The 19,471-nt window shown below is 42.4% G+C and overlaps 1 protein-coding gene across 7 annotated transcripts in view; it reads right to left on the bottom strand.

The window, feature by feature from the left end:
* The window catches only part of CAMTA1 (calmodulin binding transcription activator 1), a 2,053,806-nt gene that overhangs the window by 233,513 nt on the left and 1,800,822 nt on the right, over positions 1-19,471 (bottom strand). For all 7 annotated transcript variants that reach the window (XM_077250396.1, XM_077250399.1, XM_077250395.1 and 4 more), the window contains one exon: positions 4,994-5,128. In XM_077250396.1, coding sequence (XP_077106511.1) covers positions 4,994-5,128 — 135 coding nt within the window. The remainder of the gene's footprint in view (positions 1-4,993; positions 5,129-19,471) is intronic.

The raw sequence follows: 19,471 nt of genomic DNA, 5'->3' as shown, positions 1-19,471 counted from the left end.
AAACAGAATCCATCAATTCTGTCAGAGCCAGAAAAAGTCCTGGGGTCAATAGCCACCTGCTTTTATCCTCTACTTAAAGAGAACCCATCACTTTAGAGTACCTAATGTCTTCTCAAAGTTCGGGCAATTGTCAACTATCAAGAGTTGGGGCAACTAGATGTCCACTTACCTTCAGTTAAGGCTGCAGTGAAATAATATCTCTATTGAATGGCCATAAGGAACTATACAGAAAAGCAGCATATATGACATTGTACAACTGCTTTATGGTCAAAGCCTCTTGACCCTTGAGCCCTCATGTGCACTGAAACAAGGTTTTCTTTAAAAAACCTTAATGTGTAAGGGTTTGTCTTTGGCTTCTTTTTAAGGGAACCTGTCAACTTGCACACCAAATATTCACTGGATCCTTTATGTGTTTCCTAACAAGTTCATTTTTGTGGCCTGTTTATTTTTTATGCTAACTAGTCTGTGACTAGTCATAGGACATTGCTTTTGCAAAATGAATCGTTCCACTAATAATGGTATCAGGGGTGGAAATATAATTGGTGCAACCTGTGCAGACACACAGCGGCCCAAGATGCAAGGGGACATGTGCAGTGCGCCAATGAAGCCAGATCCACACCCACCAAAAACTGAGCATGGACAGGGAGACCGACATTTTCCAAGAACCAGTGAGGATACTGCTCTGGCAAAACAGATCACTCATGCCCATAGGGGTATGATAGCATTATTAGTGGGACAATTAGCCAAGAGAAAGCAAGGCCCCCATTACTTGTCACCCACCAATTAACATTTCACAATCCCAGTTATAAAATTGATTTTAGACATATTCAAAAACGAATAAGCCACGAAAAGGGTCTTGTTAGGAAATACCTAAATGTTTCAATAAATACATGGTGGCGGTTTGTAGGGATAGGGAAAGTGGGCAGGTTCCCTTTAAAGTTTTACATGAGCCACATTTTCCCATTAATCTTCATTAGAAAGTAAAACTCAATTATTCCTCATATAAACAAAGTGAAAAATAGAAACATAAATAATAAAATTGGAAACAAAACTTATAATGAAAACATATTGTCTTCAAATAAATACATCACTCTGTGTTGAAAAGAAAGTTGGACGAAATAAGACTGAGAAAAGAATCTGCACACTTCGTTTAGAACATGAAATCAGTCTTCATCTTCAGGACAGGAGAGGAAATATTGCGTAAGATGGTGCATTCATCTTGTAGACATCTAAGAGAAACACTTCCAGCCTTCTTTGTCCGTACTCTGTCTCAGTAACTCAGCTCCGTGCATTTTGATGCAAACTAAGTGGTCTCTATTTTGGTTCTCCTTGCTTTTTTTTGTAGTTTTGCAGTATCTGTCATGCCACTTGATCACTGCTATAGAGGAAGTGTGATTAAAGATACCAAATGGAGAATTTAAAGGGTCACTTGTACAAAGAATATTATCTCGGCTTCCTCTGCCGAAGATTACAATCTATTGTTAACTGTGATCAGCCATTTCAAACCAGGTATGGGCTTGCTGCAGTGTTCTTCACTGGGATAACAGATTGTCCAGCTTTCCAGGGTTATGGCTCACGCAGAAGTCCATGCAAATTGGTCCGACCATGGACTGCAATGCACGGACTGGTCATGGCTCTCCTGACCCAAGCATAGAAATACATGAAGCTGTCACACTCAGGTCAAGAAAGCCATGGCCAGTCCGTGCATTAGCAGTCCGTGGTTGGACCGATTGGCACCGATGTCTGAATGAGCCTTTAGAAATATATGAATGTGATCTATATATGCTGACACTTAATAGATTGTGTGCTCTGTGTCAGGAAGCTGCATAGAAAGCATCTTCTCACTGGTTAACTATGCAGAGACAAATGTACAGCCGAACACTGCTGAAGGGCTCTCCATCCATTATGACGGTAGTTTGTGCACAGCCTCCCCATTCTGCCACTGACTTTGTTAATTACAATTGATAACTTTGCACTGTTACAATATAAGCATTTCCAACCCCGATGATATATCGCTACCAAAAGCAGCTAATTACAAGGTAGGATACTGAGGAGCTGGAAGGTGAGTTAAGGAGGCAGTTCACCAATAGATGCAATAATATTTCCTGTGTTATCATAAATTTGGAATTTTTTTAATTGGCAACTATTACATTTAAATGATCAGTACAAGGTCCACACCAAAAGGATGTCGTCTACATAACGTACCCATAAGGGTACTTTAGATGTTCAGATGTCATTCCTTTCACTGAAGACCAGGATTTCCTCCCTCCAGCCCAGGAGTAGATTTGCGTACGTAGGGGCACAAGGGCTCCCCATCGCAGTACCCCTGAGCTGGTGGAACTAATGTCCATCAAATAAAAAATAATTGTGCTCAAGAATGAACAACAGAATCCTTCAGTCATGAGTCAATTTAAAGAAGTTCTCTAGGAATTGCAAAAAATAATACAAGACAAATAATGCCAATACAAGTAAGTTCTTAAATATGTTTATTTAGCAAATCAGGATTTTTTTGTAGGGAATTAATCAGTATATTAGAAAAATGTGGCCATCATCTTGTTACACTGAAATAAACCTGTCCCACATTGTTAATATGTCAGATACGTCTCACCATGTGCAGAAAGTATAGCTATTTGATGCTGCTGTGACCAGGAGATAACTGGACAGTACGTATAGATCCGGGATGTCAAACTCAAACATGTAGAGGGCCAAAATTAAAAACTTGGACAAATTCGCAGGCCAATGTTGATATTTAATAAAAAAAAGTCTACAACTGAGGAAGTTATCAAATATAACGATGAAACTTTTCGCATGGAAACAAATTTAAAGGGGCTGTCCAAATAACAAAGTACATTTAAACTAATAGACCATAAAGAGAACCTGTCAGCAGGATTTATCCCTATAAACTAAAGGCATGTCCGTAATGGCGCTATGATGCTGATTAATATTATACCTGATGCAAAGGGATCCGCTCAGTGGCTGAGGAATATTCACCTTGTGAAATTTTCATAAAATTACATCTTCTGTGCTTCTCTGTGCTTCGGGGCGGGACGTGAGGGCAGGGTCTTCTTCTGGTTCTCCACCCCCCCTTTAGCCTCCTCTGCTTCTTGTGCAGGTCACTGATTATTCAGTGACCTGCCTCCTTTTAAAAATTCTGCACCGTTACCATTATTGTGAATCTATTGTGTCAGACTTCAATAAAATGGCGCTGAAGGTGGTGCATACACAAATCGAGATTTAAGCTCGATACATTTCTCACTGAGCCGAAATCTCGATCTTGCGCATAGTTCTAGGAGGCCTACACACATATTGTCAAGGCAATTGTAGGCTTTGAAGTGCTGTGATTCCTGAAGAATCAGTTCAATGTGAATAAAAGTGTTTGGAAAATATCTTTAAATATGTCAAATTCTAGTTTCAAAAGATATTTCAAAAGGCATTTCCAGTATTAGATCATATAGACAGGGTGGACAGCAGTGTGAGCAGCCTCTTACTGCCACTTTCCTGGTATATCCAGTGTTTGATCAGATAGAGCACCGCTAGTATCTCCAGTATTAGATCAGGTAGACAGGATAGACATTGATGTGAGTAGCCTCTTCTTCTTTCAGCACTCCTGGTCACTCCAGTATTAGATCAGGTAGACAGGATAGACATTGATGTGAGCAGCCTCTTCTTCAGCACTCTTAGTATCTCCAGTTTTACATCAGATAGACAGGGTTGGCAGCAGTATGTGCAACCTATTCTTACCTCAGAACTGCTGGCATCTCCATTATGAGATCAGATGGTCATAGTGGACAGCAGTGTGAGCAGCCTCTTCTTACCTCAGACCTGCTGGTATCTCCAGTATGAGATCAGACAGACATGGTGGACAGCAGTGTGAGCAGCCTCTTCTTACTTCAGGACAGCTGTTATCTCCAGTATAAGATCAGATAGACAGGGTGGACAGCAGTGTGAGCAGCTTCTTATTACCTCAGAACTGCTGGTATCTTCAGTATCAGATCAGATAGACAGGGTGGACACCTATCATGGCTCCAGTATTAGATCAAATAGACAGGATGGGCAGCAACATGAGTGACTTCTACTTATCTCAACGCTGCTGGTATCATTAGTATTAAATCAGAAAGGCAGGGTGGACAGACACATCTGGTGTCTCCAGTTTTTCAGTATTAGATCATAATATCTTCTGGAATCACATCTTCCATGAACGACATTAGTGAAACTTCCTACTGAACATGCTCACAGGCTCCTGTACTAATAACATGCTAAGACAAGTTTGGCAGAAATGTAATGTACTGCAGTGATTACTTCTGTAGACAAAACAAGTGTGATTTACTAATTTAATGTATTTATGAATTTATTCATAATGGCATTTTCTTTATTTTTATTTTTTCAATTCCTGGAGAACATCTTTAAATTTTTACGTTCTATGTATATGATAAAAGTGCCCAATAATCTGCAACAGGCACAGGGAATTGCTGTAATATAAGGGGTGAAGCAAAGTTGTACATGGACTTTTGTCCTGTCCAGGAAGTGCTCCCCTTCAAGTGCAAAAGCTTCCATGTTTTAGTTTAGGTGCAACATGATTCTCAGGAGGCATTATGCTTCTACATATCCCAGAGGGATCACATAGCACTGAGGAGGGGCTACACACATTGAGTACCAGATGTTGGGTGCTATTTATTGCTGCTTTCATCCACATTAGTAGTTGAATGCACTAATACTTCTATGACCAGTCTTTGATGGTGGTAAGATCCCCCATGTCTTAGGAACTTCTCAAGGAGGAACCAGAATACCCTATATGTATCCAAAACTACCATAGATAATTAAAACCAATGGAAATGATCAACGGGATCTCCTTTACTTGTGACCCAGGGCAGGAACCCATTTTCTATTAACTATTCCCATCATAACTAGCACTTCATAAAACATGTAAATACAATATGGGTCACCACTGGTGACGAGTTGCTGTTTAATTCAGAATTGGAAAGTTTGCTCTTACCATCCAGGGAGAGCCAGTCATGCTGGGAGGAAGGCAGTGTAGGAAGGGCTCTCGCTTTATATTCAAACACAACAGAATTAGAGATGATCTGGTTGTTGAAGGCAACCTGAAGGGTGACCAGTCCGGTGTCATGTGCTGCAAGACAAAAAGCAAAAGATTCATAAACTGTTCGGAATATTGAACTTATGCAAGTGGGTGGTGAGGTTATTATTATGAATTCACATAGAAAACATCCATAAATCCAGTTAGTTTCCAGAAGGATGGATGGATAAATAAGTAGATAGATAGATAGATAGATAGATAGATAGATAGATAGATAGATAGATAGATGATTTTAAAAAAATGAAGGCAGCATATCACTCCGAGAAAATCTAGAAAAGGTGGTTTAATAGCCCATTGGGGCTCAGTGACACTTCTGTTTAATTAAGAACCAAGGCTTGAAAAAGTTTCTCAATTGAACGAAACGCCGCTCAGCCCCAATAGATAGATAAAGGGAGGACGCTGAGTTGGGTTCGAGATTGGCACCCACTCTCTAATCTTGGTGCTGCCTTCGGCTACTTATATAGACAGAGGAGCGTAACTGTACTAGGTGCAAGGGTTTTAGTTGCATTTGCGCATTGAAGACTAGGAGCCCAAAATATCCTTTTGGCCCATATAATAGGACCAGTTCTATTAAAGAACCCTAAAAGTTGTTTTTTGGGTGGAGATTTTACATTGGGGCCCATAAGCTTCAAGTTACGCCGATAGATAGATGTTAAATAGATAAATAAATAATATAATTAGATAGATAGATATAGATAGATGATAGATAGATAGATAGATAGATAGATAGATAGATAGATAGATAGATAGATAGATAGATAGATAGATAGATCATTTGTACAATTTACAATGTATCATCTCTATATCTCATTATCACTTTCTTGTAACCATGTAACACTTTGTACATTCCTGCTCTCCAGGCCGGGTAGTTAGACATTGGTACTTATGTTGTTTGTTCCATCCTGAGGTACAATAAACATGTAATTACTATCAATAATTCATTTTGTAATATAAAAATAGCATTTCTATCCTTCTGCCTGAGATTTACGGCCACTATTACCTTTGCTAACTGCCGCAGTACTTTCTTAAAAAGCAAATTAGTTTACTTAGAATTATTAATACCCATTTGGATTTTTATTGACGAGTATTGAGTGGACCATAAAAGATTCATGCAGTGTAGTGAAGGATATATTTGATATGGAAAACTGCCCTGCAGTAGAAAATGGAGAATCTGGACCTGAAGGTAATTCGTTGATATTGTGATATGGTGAATTATTAAACATTCAGGAGGTGAAAAAAAAAAGAATTTAAATTCACTGACAGCAATCAGAGAACTCGAAAACATTTTTTGCTTTGTTTACTTACAGTGAGTGCCCCAACTTTGCACATTTTATTTTCTTTGCCAACTTTTGTGCTGATTAATTTCTTAACCTCCTTCAAGCCCAAAGCCTTCCTAAGACTGAATATTTAAAGCAAAAATTGCAGCATGTACGATTTACATCCAATATTCAGATCGAGCTCAGCCATGCAAGTCAATTAGTCTGTGGAAATCATTGGACTGCACTCGCATGTCATCTAAGTGCAGTGCGATTTTCATGAACTACCAGAATGTAGAAGATCCAAAGCATTTTTCCTCCCTCGACTCCTGAGTGTGATTAGTATTATCAGCCGGATTCTCTCTCGGACGAGAGAAAATATTGTCGTGTGACCCTAATCTTAAGGTGATTAATTTCCTCCTTTTTTTCTATACTGCTCAAGAACATATATATATATATATATATATATATATATATATATATATATATATATATATCATCTTTCAAGTGGGGATGGAAGTTTTTTTGCCTTCCAATCTTCCAACTTGATCAACATCTTAGGTTATATGTTGAACTTGATGGACCTGTGTCTTCTTTCAACCTTAAAGCTACGAATCAATTGTATACATATGTATTTTAGCTTTTACCCTGTAGTTACCTCTCATTTCATATTATTAATATGATTTATTTTATAATGCTCTTAGGGAATCTCTCACCAGATTTTTGCTACGTCATGTGAGATCACCATATGGTAAAAAAAGATTCCCTTATTCTTGCAATGTGTCACTTAGTTTACTGGGTGCAGCAGTTGTTGTTACACAATCGTTTTTTAAAAGAAAACCAACAGTGTGAAACACGATTTCATATGAAGTAAATATTTATTAATGATACATAACATAAAAAAAAACAAATGACAAGTGGATCTCTCAACAGGGAAAAGATTGATAGTAAGAAGCTAATCAGTGCTGGGGGCATGGTAAGACCAGGATGCAAGTGTCGCATAGTCAGTAGTCATAGAATCATAGAATGTTAGAGTTGGAAGGGACCTACAGGGTCATCATGTCCAACTTCCTGCTCAATGCAGAATTCACTAAACCATCTCAGATGTCTATCCAGCCTCTGTTTGAAGACTTCAATTGAAGGAGAACTTACCACCTATTGTGGCAGCCTGCTCCACTCATTGATCACCCTCACTGTCAAAGAGTTTTTGTAATATCTAATCTGTATCTTCTCCCTTTCAGTTTCATCCCATTGCTTCTAGTCTTTTCTTGTGCAAATGAGACTAAGGATGATCCCTCTACACTGTGACAGCCCTTCAGTTCTTTGTAGACAGCTATTAAGTCTCCTCTTAGCCTTCTCTTTGGCAAGCTAAACATTCCCAGATCCTTTAAGTGTTCCTCGTAGGTCATACTTTGCAGTCCGCTCACCATCCTGATAACTCTTCTCTGAACTTGCTCCAGTTTTTCAATGCTTTTTTAAAATGTGGTGCCCAGAACTGGACACAGTATTCCAGATGAGTCCTGACGAGGGAGCAGTAGAGGGGGATAATTACTTCACGTGATCTACAGTCTAAGCTTCTCTTAATACATCCTAGAACTGTGATACTGTTGTCTCATGTGTAGTCTGTGATCTATTAGTATACCCAGGTCTTTTTCACGCGTGCTGTTGCTTAGTTCTATTCCTCCCATTCTATAGATGAAATTTTAGTTTTTCTTGCACAGAGTCTTGCCTTTCTCCCTGTTAAATACCATTCTATTAGTTGCTGCACGTTGTTCAAGCTTATCTAGATCCTTCTAAATCCTTTCTCTGTCTTCTTTAAGGTACCGTCACATTAAACGACGCTGCAGCGATATAGACAACGATGCCGATCGCTGCAGCGTCGCTGTTTCGTCGTTGTGTGGTCGCTGGAGAGCTGTCACACAGACAGCTCTCCAGCGACCAACGATGCCGAAGTCCCCGGGTAACCAGGGTAAACATCGGGTTACTAAGCGCAGGGCCGCGCTTAGTAACCCGATGTTTACCCTGGTTACCAGTGTAAATGTAAAAAAAAACAAACACTACATACTTACATTCCGGTGTCTGTCGCGTCCGCTTCCCTGCACTGTGTAAGCACCAGCCCTAAAGCACAGCGCTGACACAGTGCAGGGAAGCGGACGCCGGGGGACACGACAGACATCAGAAGGTGAGTATGTAGTGTTTGGGTTTTTTTACATTTACAATGATAACGAGGGTAAATATCGGGTTACTAAGTGCGGCCCTGCGCTTAGTAACCCGATGTTTACCCTGGTTACCAGTGAAGACATCGCTGGATTGGTGTAACACACACCGATCCAGCGATGTCAGCGGGTGATCCAGCGACGAAATAAGGTGCTGGCCTTCTAGCTCCGACCAACGATATCACAGCAGGATCATGATCGCTGCTGCGTGTCAAACACAACGATATTGGTATCCAGGACGCTGCAACGTCACGGATCGCTATCGTTATCGTTGTTAAGTTGTTCAGTGTGAAGGTACCTTTAGTGTTAGCTATCCCTAATAAAGATAATGTCCTACTGATAAAACACTCTGGAACAACAGCACACAGCCTACTAAGTGACATATCTCTGAAATCAGTATTTCAGTCTCCAGCTCATTCTGCCCTCAGATTATATAGCAAAACCTGATGGCAGATTCCCTTTAATTCCAAGGCGTTAAACATGTGAAAACATAATCAATTAACAATAAATAACGGTACAAAAAGTATAATATCAGACAGATACAATGAGAAAAAAACTTGCCGGAAGGGCTTACTGTTCTAGGGATGTCGGCACTGGGTCTCCCAAGCCTTGCATAACATTTTTATGCTATGTGAGCCCTGCGGCCAAGCAGCAGCTGCTATTGGGCTGATGCGCTCTCAGTTGCTTCAGACAAACCTCAGACAGGTGGAAGAAGAGAGCGCACAAAAGTGCAATAGCCACTGATGTTTGGCTGCACAATACATAATGTCCCACAAACCTGAAAATCGATGGAAATAATGTGGGAGTTAGTGGACAATCCCGATAAATCTGGTTGAGTTTTAAAAAATGGGAGTAGAACAAGGTGGATATAACAAAAAGACACTCTGGAATTTTGGTTGAGTCGAAGACAAAGTACAGGTCAAAAAAGAAGAACACAGATCAATGTGATTTGTTTAGGCAGTTAGCAGCTCATCATTAGTGACTTTGGATAAGGTGGTTTTAATAGAGCAGTGCAGTCGGAAGCCATATTGTAGCTGGTTAAAGGTTACTCCTTGAGTAGAAAAAATAACTAAAATGTCATTAAAAATACATTCCTAAATAATTTTAATTAGCGAATCACAATAATTTTGTCTAGGTGCAGTAAATAATCATTATATAATTTAAATGGCCACTACCTGGTTATACTAAGAGAAACCTGCCCTAGAATGTTAGGACAAGATCCTGTGAGCATGTGAGGTACAAAGTTCTGCCTCCTCACACTGCTGACCACCCTGTCTATCTGCTCTAATACTGGAAATACCAGGGGTGCTGAGGTAAGAAGAGGCTGCTCACACTGCTGTCCACCCTGTCTATGTGCTCTAATACGGGAGATACCAGTAGTGCTGAGGTAAGAAGAGGCTGCTCACACTGCTGTCCACCCTGTCTATCTGCTCTAATACGGGAGATACCAGTAGTGCTGAGGTAAGAAGAGGCTGCTCACACTGCTGTCTACCCTGTCTATCTGCTCTAATATGGGAGATACCAGTAGTGCTGAGGTAAGAAGAGGCCGCTAACATTGCTGTCCACCCTGTCTATCTGCTCTAATACTGGAAATACCAGGGGTGCTGAGGTAAGAAGAGGCTGCTCACACTGCTGTCCACCCTGTCTATCTACTCTAATACTGGAAATACCAGGGGTGCTGAGGTAAGAAGAGGCTGCTCACACTGCTGTCCACCCTGTCTATCTGCTCTAATACGGGAGATACCAGTAGTGCTGAGGTAAGAAGAGGCTGCTCACACTGCTGTCTACCCTGTCTATCTGCTCTAATATGGGAGATACCAGTAGTGCTGAGGTAAGAAGAGGCTGCTCACACTGCTGTCCACCCTGTCTATCTGCTCTAACATGGGAGATACCAGTAGTGCTGAGGTAAGAAGAGCCTGCTCACACTGCTGTCCACCCTGTCATCTGTTTAATACTGGAAATACCAGGGGTGCTGAGGTAAGAATAGGCTGCTCACACTGCTGTCTTGGAAATACCAGCTTGCTGTGCTAAGTAGAGGCTTTAAACCTGTCCACATGTCTATTTGATCTAATACTAGAAATACCAGTGGGGCTGAGGTGATACGAGGGGTGCTCAAATAAGTAGAGACTGCTCACACTGCTGTCCACCCTGTGTATCCGATCTAATACTGGAGTTACCAGGGATATGGAAATAAAAAGAGGCTGGTCACACTGCTGTCCATCCTATCTATCTAAACTAGTACAGGATATTTGCGGAGTACTGAGGTAAAAAGAGGCTGCTCACACTGCTCTCCACCCTTTTCATCTGATCTAATACTTGAGATACCAGGGGTGCTGAGGTAAGAAGAGGCTGCTCACACTGCTGTCCACCCTGTCTATTTTATCTAATACTGTAGAAATCAAGAGCACTGAAGTAAGAAGAGTCCACTCACACTGCGGTCCACCTTGTCTATTTGATCTAATACTGGAGACCCCAGGGCTACTGAGGTAAGAAGAGGCCGCTCACACTGCTGTCCACCCTGTCTATCTGATCTAATACTGGAGATACTAGGGGTGCTGAGGTAAGAAAATGTTGCTCACACTACCGTCCACACTGTAGTTGTATTCTAATACTGGAGATGCAAAGGATTCCAAGGTGAGAAGAGGTTGATCTCACTACTGTCCACCTTGTTTGTCTGATTCAATAAGAGAGATACCAGGGGTGCTGAGAAAAAAAGAGGCTGCATACACTGATTTCTACTCTGTCTATCTGATCAAACACTGGAGATCCCAGGGTGCTGAGGTAAGAAGAGACTGCTGACACTGCTGTCCACTCTGTCTATCTGTTTAAAGCATTCCCACTACATTTTTTTAATGAATAAATGTATGTATATGTGCATGTAATGTAGTGCTCCATAGGCTTACATTGTGGAAGTCACTTCCAGGTCAAACAGAGCAGCGTGACCCAGAGAGTTCTGCAGAGGGGTGACAACATTCAGAAGAGCAGAAGAACAACGCTGCATACCGGAGAGAGAGGTGATAGGTGACTATATTACCACACTCACACTACATTATATGCACATATACCCACATTTAATAAAAAAAAGTTAGTGAAAGAGCTTCATTAAGTAAGATCAAGTGCAGCATCTGTTTCTATCAGCAGTGGGGATATTCGGAACTCTCTTCCTGCTCTTGCTTAAAGGGTTATGCTATTGTATGCTAAGTATGCTATTGAAAAGAATTAGTCAATGTGTTGTATCCATCAATAAAAGTCCCCCAATATCCCTCATCCTTCCAGTGTTTGTACATTGTTGTCATGAATTTTGTCCTGCTGCAGCCCAAGTACAAACAGGTGGATCACGGACAATATCTCCCAATTCAGTGGATTGCTGCATGAAGATGAACAGTGCATGCTCCGTTGTGCCTTTCTCACTATGAAGGATGAGTAGTTTTGAAAAACTACATTTTTGTACGGCACAGGTGAGCTATGGGCTCCCTCCAGTAATTGACAGCTTTCCCACTATGCATAGTGATAATGAGGAATATGCCAGTTAGCGGCAACCGGCATAAAGCACACAGCATGTGACTGCTGAATGAAGACCATGGGGTGACTGCTGAATGAAGACCATGGGGTTCCTGCGGGACTTGGGAGCAAGACTGTAGAGTGTGCTTAGAACAGGTCAGCTGCAACATGAGCATTTGGCCGTAACAGGCGCAGTACAAGTTGATAGAGCTGCAATCCTTTTTGAGGAGATCCCTGACCTTGTTGAGAAGGACCTCACCCAGCAATCACTGCCACCAATGGCTCAGTGAGTATGGCACCTCCTGCTGGCTGCTGCGCATGAGCACCCAAGGATTGAGGCCATGGGTCTACCCATACTTTCAGAGCCCAAGGTGCAGAAGTGCCACAGGAGTGCTTACTCTTGGGTGTATGATCTCACGGGCTGTAGGACACTACATGAGTGATGGCACATTTCCATCCCACTCCCTAATTCTCAGCCTTCTGGCTATGAAGTATTTTTTAATTCTTGGTTGACGGTCCAGTCTATATTTAACCTGAATCATCTTCTTATGATTTCATTTGTCGCTTTGTGCTACACTTTGAAAGTGTTTTTCTCAGGAGGACTTTTTGGGATACATTTCCCTTATGGATTCCCACCCAAACAGTCTAAACGCGTTTCACAAACCCTTGCACATATTCTGCTCCCCTTTGCATACCTTTTGTTATTCTCCTTCGATAACAGAGCCAAACTATAATGCTCTCAGTTCCAGGGAGTAAATCGGGATATCCCTGGCTCCGTCAAGATAAGGCCATGATCCCAGTCTCGCTGGGGTCTTCCAGTCTGCAGGGTCAGGGAAAGGTATATTGGAAACTTTTCTCCTTTTATGGTGGCTGCAATAGGATGCATCTACAGATTGTCTGGAACTCCTAATTCACAGGATAGGCTTAGATTAAAAAGGGCTTCTGGAGATTTTTTCATTTTGTATCTGGTGCTAGGGCTTCACATCTTTTGGCCACCTCCAAGTGGTCACCTCACACACATCCTTAATGTTTCCCAAGGGAGAATATGATCAAAATGCTCGGACACCTGACACTTTGTTCCTCATAAGGAAACACTGAGGTTATGCGGCCGATGGCAATGTCCTCAGTTACCGGAACTCTCAGGCGACCAACATTCCCCATAGAGCCCTGGCCTAAAATGTGTTGAAGTGTAATTCTCAGCTACTGTTTGTATCGACTGATAAAAGCTTCTTCATGGAGCGGTGTTGCATTTTGTCTTAATGGCTTTGATAGCCTCCACTTATGAACCAGACTTTTAGATGAACTAAGAAAATATGTCCCTTCCTGTTGGGAACAGACAGCTGAAATAAACGCCTCATATCTTCCCTCAAAGTGGGGACGTCTTACACATTAGCTATTTAGATTGGCAAACTGTCAGATCTCATTTCCTTCCATTGGTAAAGCGCAGGAAAGCAGCTCACTCAACCCATTTTTCCTACCGAATGTGTTTACAGGTAATATTTACTGAAACAGCACAAATGAACAATAGGCAAGCGGGGAAATGTATTATGGGATGCCTTGTGATGCATTACATTTCAAGGTAATAGATGGCACTGGAAGAAAATACATGCAATGCTGGCAATTTTTATAAATATTGCAGAATCAAATGATTATTTTATCTTAAAGGAGAAATCAACCTTTAAAGCCAACTTCTGATATATCAATGGTGTGGCTTGAGCTTAGATATCTTAATGAAAGGGTCCTCTACATTGTCTACAGTACCCAATTCTCTACCATTTTTGATTGAGCCCACCTGCTTGCATTGTACCTCTTTAACGAAGCACTCCCGCAAAACTTAGTATTGCCTCAACCTGTGTAAATGTATATGTAGTGTAGTGCAATTGTGTTACCACACTCACCGATTGTCATGTTTCCTAGTTTACAGCTCTGATCCGGTCCACTTCTCGCTCACGTGACTGCAATTCCGACAAGGCAGATCACAATGGGGTCTATGTGTGAGCTAGAAATCGCTCTTACAATGCGAGTTGAAAGAACGGCAGAACGAGGCTCCATAGACTTACACTGTAAAAGAGATTTCTGGCTCACATATAATCTGGCCAGTGAGTAAGAAGAAGACTGGAGCAGCACTACAAACTGGGACAGATGCCCGAGAGCATATTATTGCACTTATAATACAGTACATATACATTTACACAGGTTTTTAGGTAATAACAGTTTTGTAGCAGTTGTTCTTTAATTTTGGAGTTGGCAGGGATCCCCACCATGTTTGCCACTTTGCTAACTGAAAATGCTTTTAGGGTGGAATTCCTTTAAAATATGCAAATGATAACAAAAATGCTCATAAATTACATAGTTACATAGTTACATAGTTATTAAGGTTGAAGGAAGACTGTAAGTCCATCTAGTTCAACCCATAGCCTAACCTAACATGCCCTAACATGTTGATCCAGGGGAAGGCAAAAAAAACCCATGTGGCAAAGAGTAACTCCATCATGGGGAAAAAAATTCCTTCCCGACTCCACATACGGCAATCAGACTAGTTCCCTGGATCAACGCCTTATCAAGGAATCTAGTGTATATACCCTGTAACATTATACTTTTCCAGAAAGGTATCCAGTCCAGGTATCAGTATAATGAAATTCACGCTAAAATGAATGGCCTTCCGGCTAGGACATCTCCCGTTTCCATCAATTATGTGGATGTCAATTGACAACCACACTCAGCGCGGGTGCAGTCGGACGACTGTATAAATCGGAGTAAGATCGGAATACATTTCATGGACTGGCCGGCAGCTCTCCCTACCCAAGCGTGATAGCTACATAGGCATACATAAAGCTATTGTTCTCAGTTTGGGAGAGCAGCCGGCCACGCAGCCGGCCAGTCTGTGCATTGTGTTCCAATCTCGCTCTGATTTATACGGCTGTCTGACTGCTCCCTACTACTCACACCAGACTGCCACTTCTGTACACCCCCAAAGCAGTGCAAAAGTAGGTTCATGAGATTTGAATATTGAATATCCTCCCTTTTAGATTGAAGACAAGAAATATAAGAAAATCTTAAATTCGATCCATAGTCACATTTCTTTAACATCACATGTTAGAACCATACACATAATATGTTATTAATTATGCTCATCATCCCTATATTACCCAACCATTTATCTTCTAAATTCCAGTAGCTTTCTCCATGTGTTTGCACACAGTAATATGGCTGTAATGTCACTTTTGCATGGATAATTACTTCCCTCGATCAATAACCATAGCCTCAAAAAAAAACAACCCAGAAAACTATAACTGGTCTACACACAAAGCCATGATTTATAGACGAGGTCCATTTTTCTATTAACTGTTGAAGTAATGGAGAGTCCTGTCTTAGATGTTCTTCCTTGAAGGCATTTTTAGTAGGTGTCCACTCTACCATTCCATGTCACAGAAGGAAAAACAATTGTCTTATAAATCAAACCTTTCATGGAAAAACCATTTCTGTTCTCATAAGTTTGTGCTGTTTTTCAACGTAAATAAGAAAATCAAAGAAAAATATTTTGTACTATTGAAATAATGTGGCTCATTGTGGTCTACATAGGAGAAGCATACCTCCCAATGGCCCTGTATTCTTACAGCTATCCACCAAATGGGACAGCTAAGCATGGGGCTTGTGTAACTGCGTATAGGGAAAATATCTAGACCATTGAGAGGAGTTCTGTGGCAGAATCTGGCTGAAGCATGAAGTCCCGTAATTTGGAATTGGGTATCTGCAATTGATTAAATCTCAAAAAATAGAAAATGGTAATGTCCCAACAAGTGTTAAAAGTCCCCTACAATGGCTAAGTGGCTAACTGGAAATGCTGTGCTGCTGCTAGTAGACGAATGTCAGATAGCTCGGGGTAAAGCCAGAGACTGTGCTATATTGAATAGAGGGATTCCACATAACAGGGGTGTAACGGAGATGTGACCGTGATCGGGCCTGTGCGGGAGAGGGGCCTGCCGATGACAGCGCCTCATTCAGATGTATGTGCGTCCGATGATGTACCTTTATCTGAAATTTATTGTGGTGCAGAGACCCGCTAGCTCTCTGCACTGCAATAAACGCATCCACTCAATCAGAGACCAGCAGCTGATGTCACCACGGCCGTAATGGGCAGCGAATGATCATCATGCGCCATGCCAGGTAAGTCAAAGTCAACTGTTGGCACAGGCTACAGAAGCGGATGCCACATGTCATGGGAGTGGAGGTAGGTAAGAAGAATTATCTTTTTTAAATGTGTTGGAATGGAACAAGGAACATTGTACCAGGAGGGAGGACATTATTACTGGAAGGGACCATGATGGGAGATATTATTAAAGGAAAAGGCCATGTCAGTGATTGTGGAGCGGCCCCCAGACGCAGGACGGCGGGGTACTCGGTACCGGGTCTCTCGGTTCTGAGGATGTCATGGTGGCCTGACCCGGTCCGTGGTCCTGCTAAGGGGTGCCCAATAAAAGGTGTAGGTGGTGGTGTAGGTCGCAGTAAATAACGAGGACACAGGGTTGCAGTCTCTTTACCTCTTTACTGAAGGCTTCGGCATCCGCAATCCAGAGCACTGCTAACAGGGCTGGCTGAGACCAGCCGGTCCAAAGGCACATCCAGAGTTCCCTTTACAGGTGGAAATCAGTGTCCTTCCTACCAGCGCCTGTGAGTTGTAGTACCTCCCTGCTGAACACCACGGGATAGTCCTCACAACTGTCGTGTATGTTTCTGTTCTTTCTGTCCGTCCCCCAGATGATATGGATAGGATGCACCCGTATGACGGGGTAGGCCTGGAGTTATTTTATAGGGACCCTAGAGACGCCCCTCTCCCACTATTGCCTCCGTTGTCTTCGTTAGGTGTAAAGGTGAGACAGCCAACCTAAAGTTAACTGCCCGGCTGTAGTTCAAAGTAATGCGTAGAGTCTTTTACTTTCTCGGCGTTCCGGCCGCCGGCTACGCGCCTCAGAAGGATGTTGCTGATCTTGAGGCACGACTCCTTCTGGTTCTATCTCCTTTGTGCTGTGTTCCCGTTTCTCACTTCTCCACAATATGCTTCGCTTCGTGTCCTTTCTTAGGAGTCTGCCGCTATAAGGCACAGGCACGGCTCCGTAACAATCTGTCCTTTTCTAGGCCTCTGTCAGGATCCCACCCCTGACAGGTCCTCTCTCGAGCTCTTCCCAGCTACTTTCTCTCTAACTTCCTATCCAACCCCCAGTTTTACCCAAGTGTGAGGAGTGGCCTAGTAGATAGGGCCTTTTGCTCCCCCTGGCGGCCGGAGTGTGAAGTGTAATGTGTGTCTGTGATACCTGGTCAGGTGAACTCCTTTAGTGCCATCAGACATACCATCACTCCCCTTAGTGGCGGAGCGACAGTACTGCAACGACCAGGACTCTGTGGCGCTGCAATTGCGTCTGCGACATCCTCTCGCTCCCTGTGCCTTCTTGGCCCGTGTGGACAGGGGGTGTCTGTATAAAACTGTGCCAAGGTGACCTTATGTGTCAGGGGGTGCGTAATGTCACATTAGTACAAGTGAGAAGATCGTCGGACGTAATAGTGACGTCAAGCGGGTTGCGGGGCGCAGGTTTGTTACACGTGGTGGCAGCGGTGGGATTCTGCGTGATATCTCTGGTGCCATCCTTCACATGTGGTGGTAGTGGTGGGATTCTGCTTGATGTATCTGGTGCCTTCCTTCACAGGGACATTATTACAGCAAGGCATCAGGATGGGGGAAATTATTACAGGAAGGCACCGGGATGGGGGATATCATTGTATGTTGAGCGAACACTTATGTCTTTATAGGATCTAAAATGCTACAAGGGCCCATACATCCGAAAAACATGCAGGTGGTAGCCCTGGTTCAAATATTGCAAAAGGGCCCATTAGACTCTAGCTATGTTACTGCATCACAGTTTTAAAAACTCTGGTTTAGGTCAATAGAATTCAAATTGTAATATTCTGGAATGAGCATCATTAATCCCAGGAGAAAGTTCTTCCTAGAGTGAAGGGGGTATGTATTTGTGGCTTGATTCCAAATCTTTATGGTAATAGCTATTATTTCTCAACATTCCAAGCAAGAAGACTTCTGTTTTCACCAATGATATCAAGAGTTAATGGAATTGCACCTTAAAGGGAATCTGTCAGTAAGATAAACCCCCCAAACCATATACAGTACAAACAGTTTAATATGTATGTGGTACCCAACAGATGATTGTTTGGGGAGCTAAGGATGCAGCATGGATGATTTCGGACTGCAGATCCTTTTCCTATTCTAGGCCCACTGAACGATCATGTTAACGATCGTTCTGCATGCATGAATGTACTGCCTGTCTGAACAAGCTATGAACTGCCGATCACCTTCATATAGCTGGTCAGCGGTCGCTCTAAGGCTACGATTGGCCAATGTAAATGGACACTTAGATCCAGATACTTTACAGATGGCATCTTCTTTGATTGGAGTTGTTCTATTCCCTTTCATCACATCTGGTCCAGACGGCATGATGATTTTCCCAGTCCTAGTTTGCCTTTGCAGACTTCCCTCTTTGGTGTCAGTGTCATTTTAATGCTCCTGAATAAAAATATCTGTCTACGCTCTGCAATAAATAAGTCTTATTCTGTGTCCCTGAATAAACAATTGCCTCTCCCTGTGCTTGCTGCATACGACACCACCACGACACCTCTACACTGTCCCCCCTTTATATACTGTCCACACTGTATTCTCTTATGAACCACAACCACCACATCATCTCTTATACCAACCACCCCATACTACTCTCTTGTGAACTATGGCTTCCACACTGTCCTCCTCATGCTGCACCCACTAAACAAGATGTCGCTCACAGTGCAAGCTCTGCAATTTCCCCAAGATCATTTACTACTGGATTTATCATGGGACTAACAAAAATAAGCTTCAAATTTCGGCTACAGTCTGCAACAGGGCTTAGATGTGCATATGACTTTGTATTGTAGGTGTAGACAGGAATTGCCCCCAATCCAAGACTTTGTAGAACAACTCTTTGAGCAATCTTCTGGATGTGGTAAAACTATTCCAAAATATTTTGGTACATTACAATACCTATTTTGAACAGCTGACATGTGCCGTTAACAGCCGCGGGAGGAATCGCGATCCACCCACAGCTGTTAACTCGTTAAATTCTGACAGTGGTATTTAACACGCTCTTCCGGCAAGCAAAACCAGAAATCTGCCCATCGGTGACCCCCGTCACATGATCGCAGATCATCGATGGGTTGGCATGACAACCAGAGGTCTGTTGCGGACCTCTTATGGTTGTCACTGCCGGCTTGCTATGAGTACCGCCTGGTGGTCGGCGCTCATAGCAAGTGAGTAATTCTGCTACCTACAGGCGATTTGATCATTGCCTGAATGTAGCAGAGCCGAT

The sequence above is a fragment of the Ranitomeya variabilis genome, chromosome 4 (assembly GCF_051348905.1).
Source record: "Ranitomeya variabilis isolate aRanVar5 chromosome 4, aRanVar5.hap1, whole genome shotgun sequence".
Taxonomy (NCBI): Eukaryota; Metazoa; Chordata; class Amphibia; order Anura; family Dendrobatidae; genus Ranitomeya; species Ranitomeya variabilis.
Note: the sequence above shows the minus strand (reverse complement) of the source record. Positions and strands in the feature narration are given on the sequence as shown.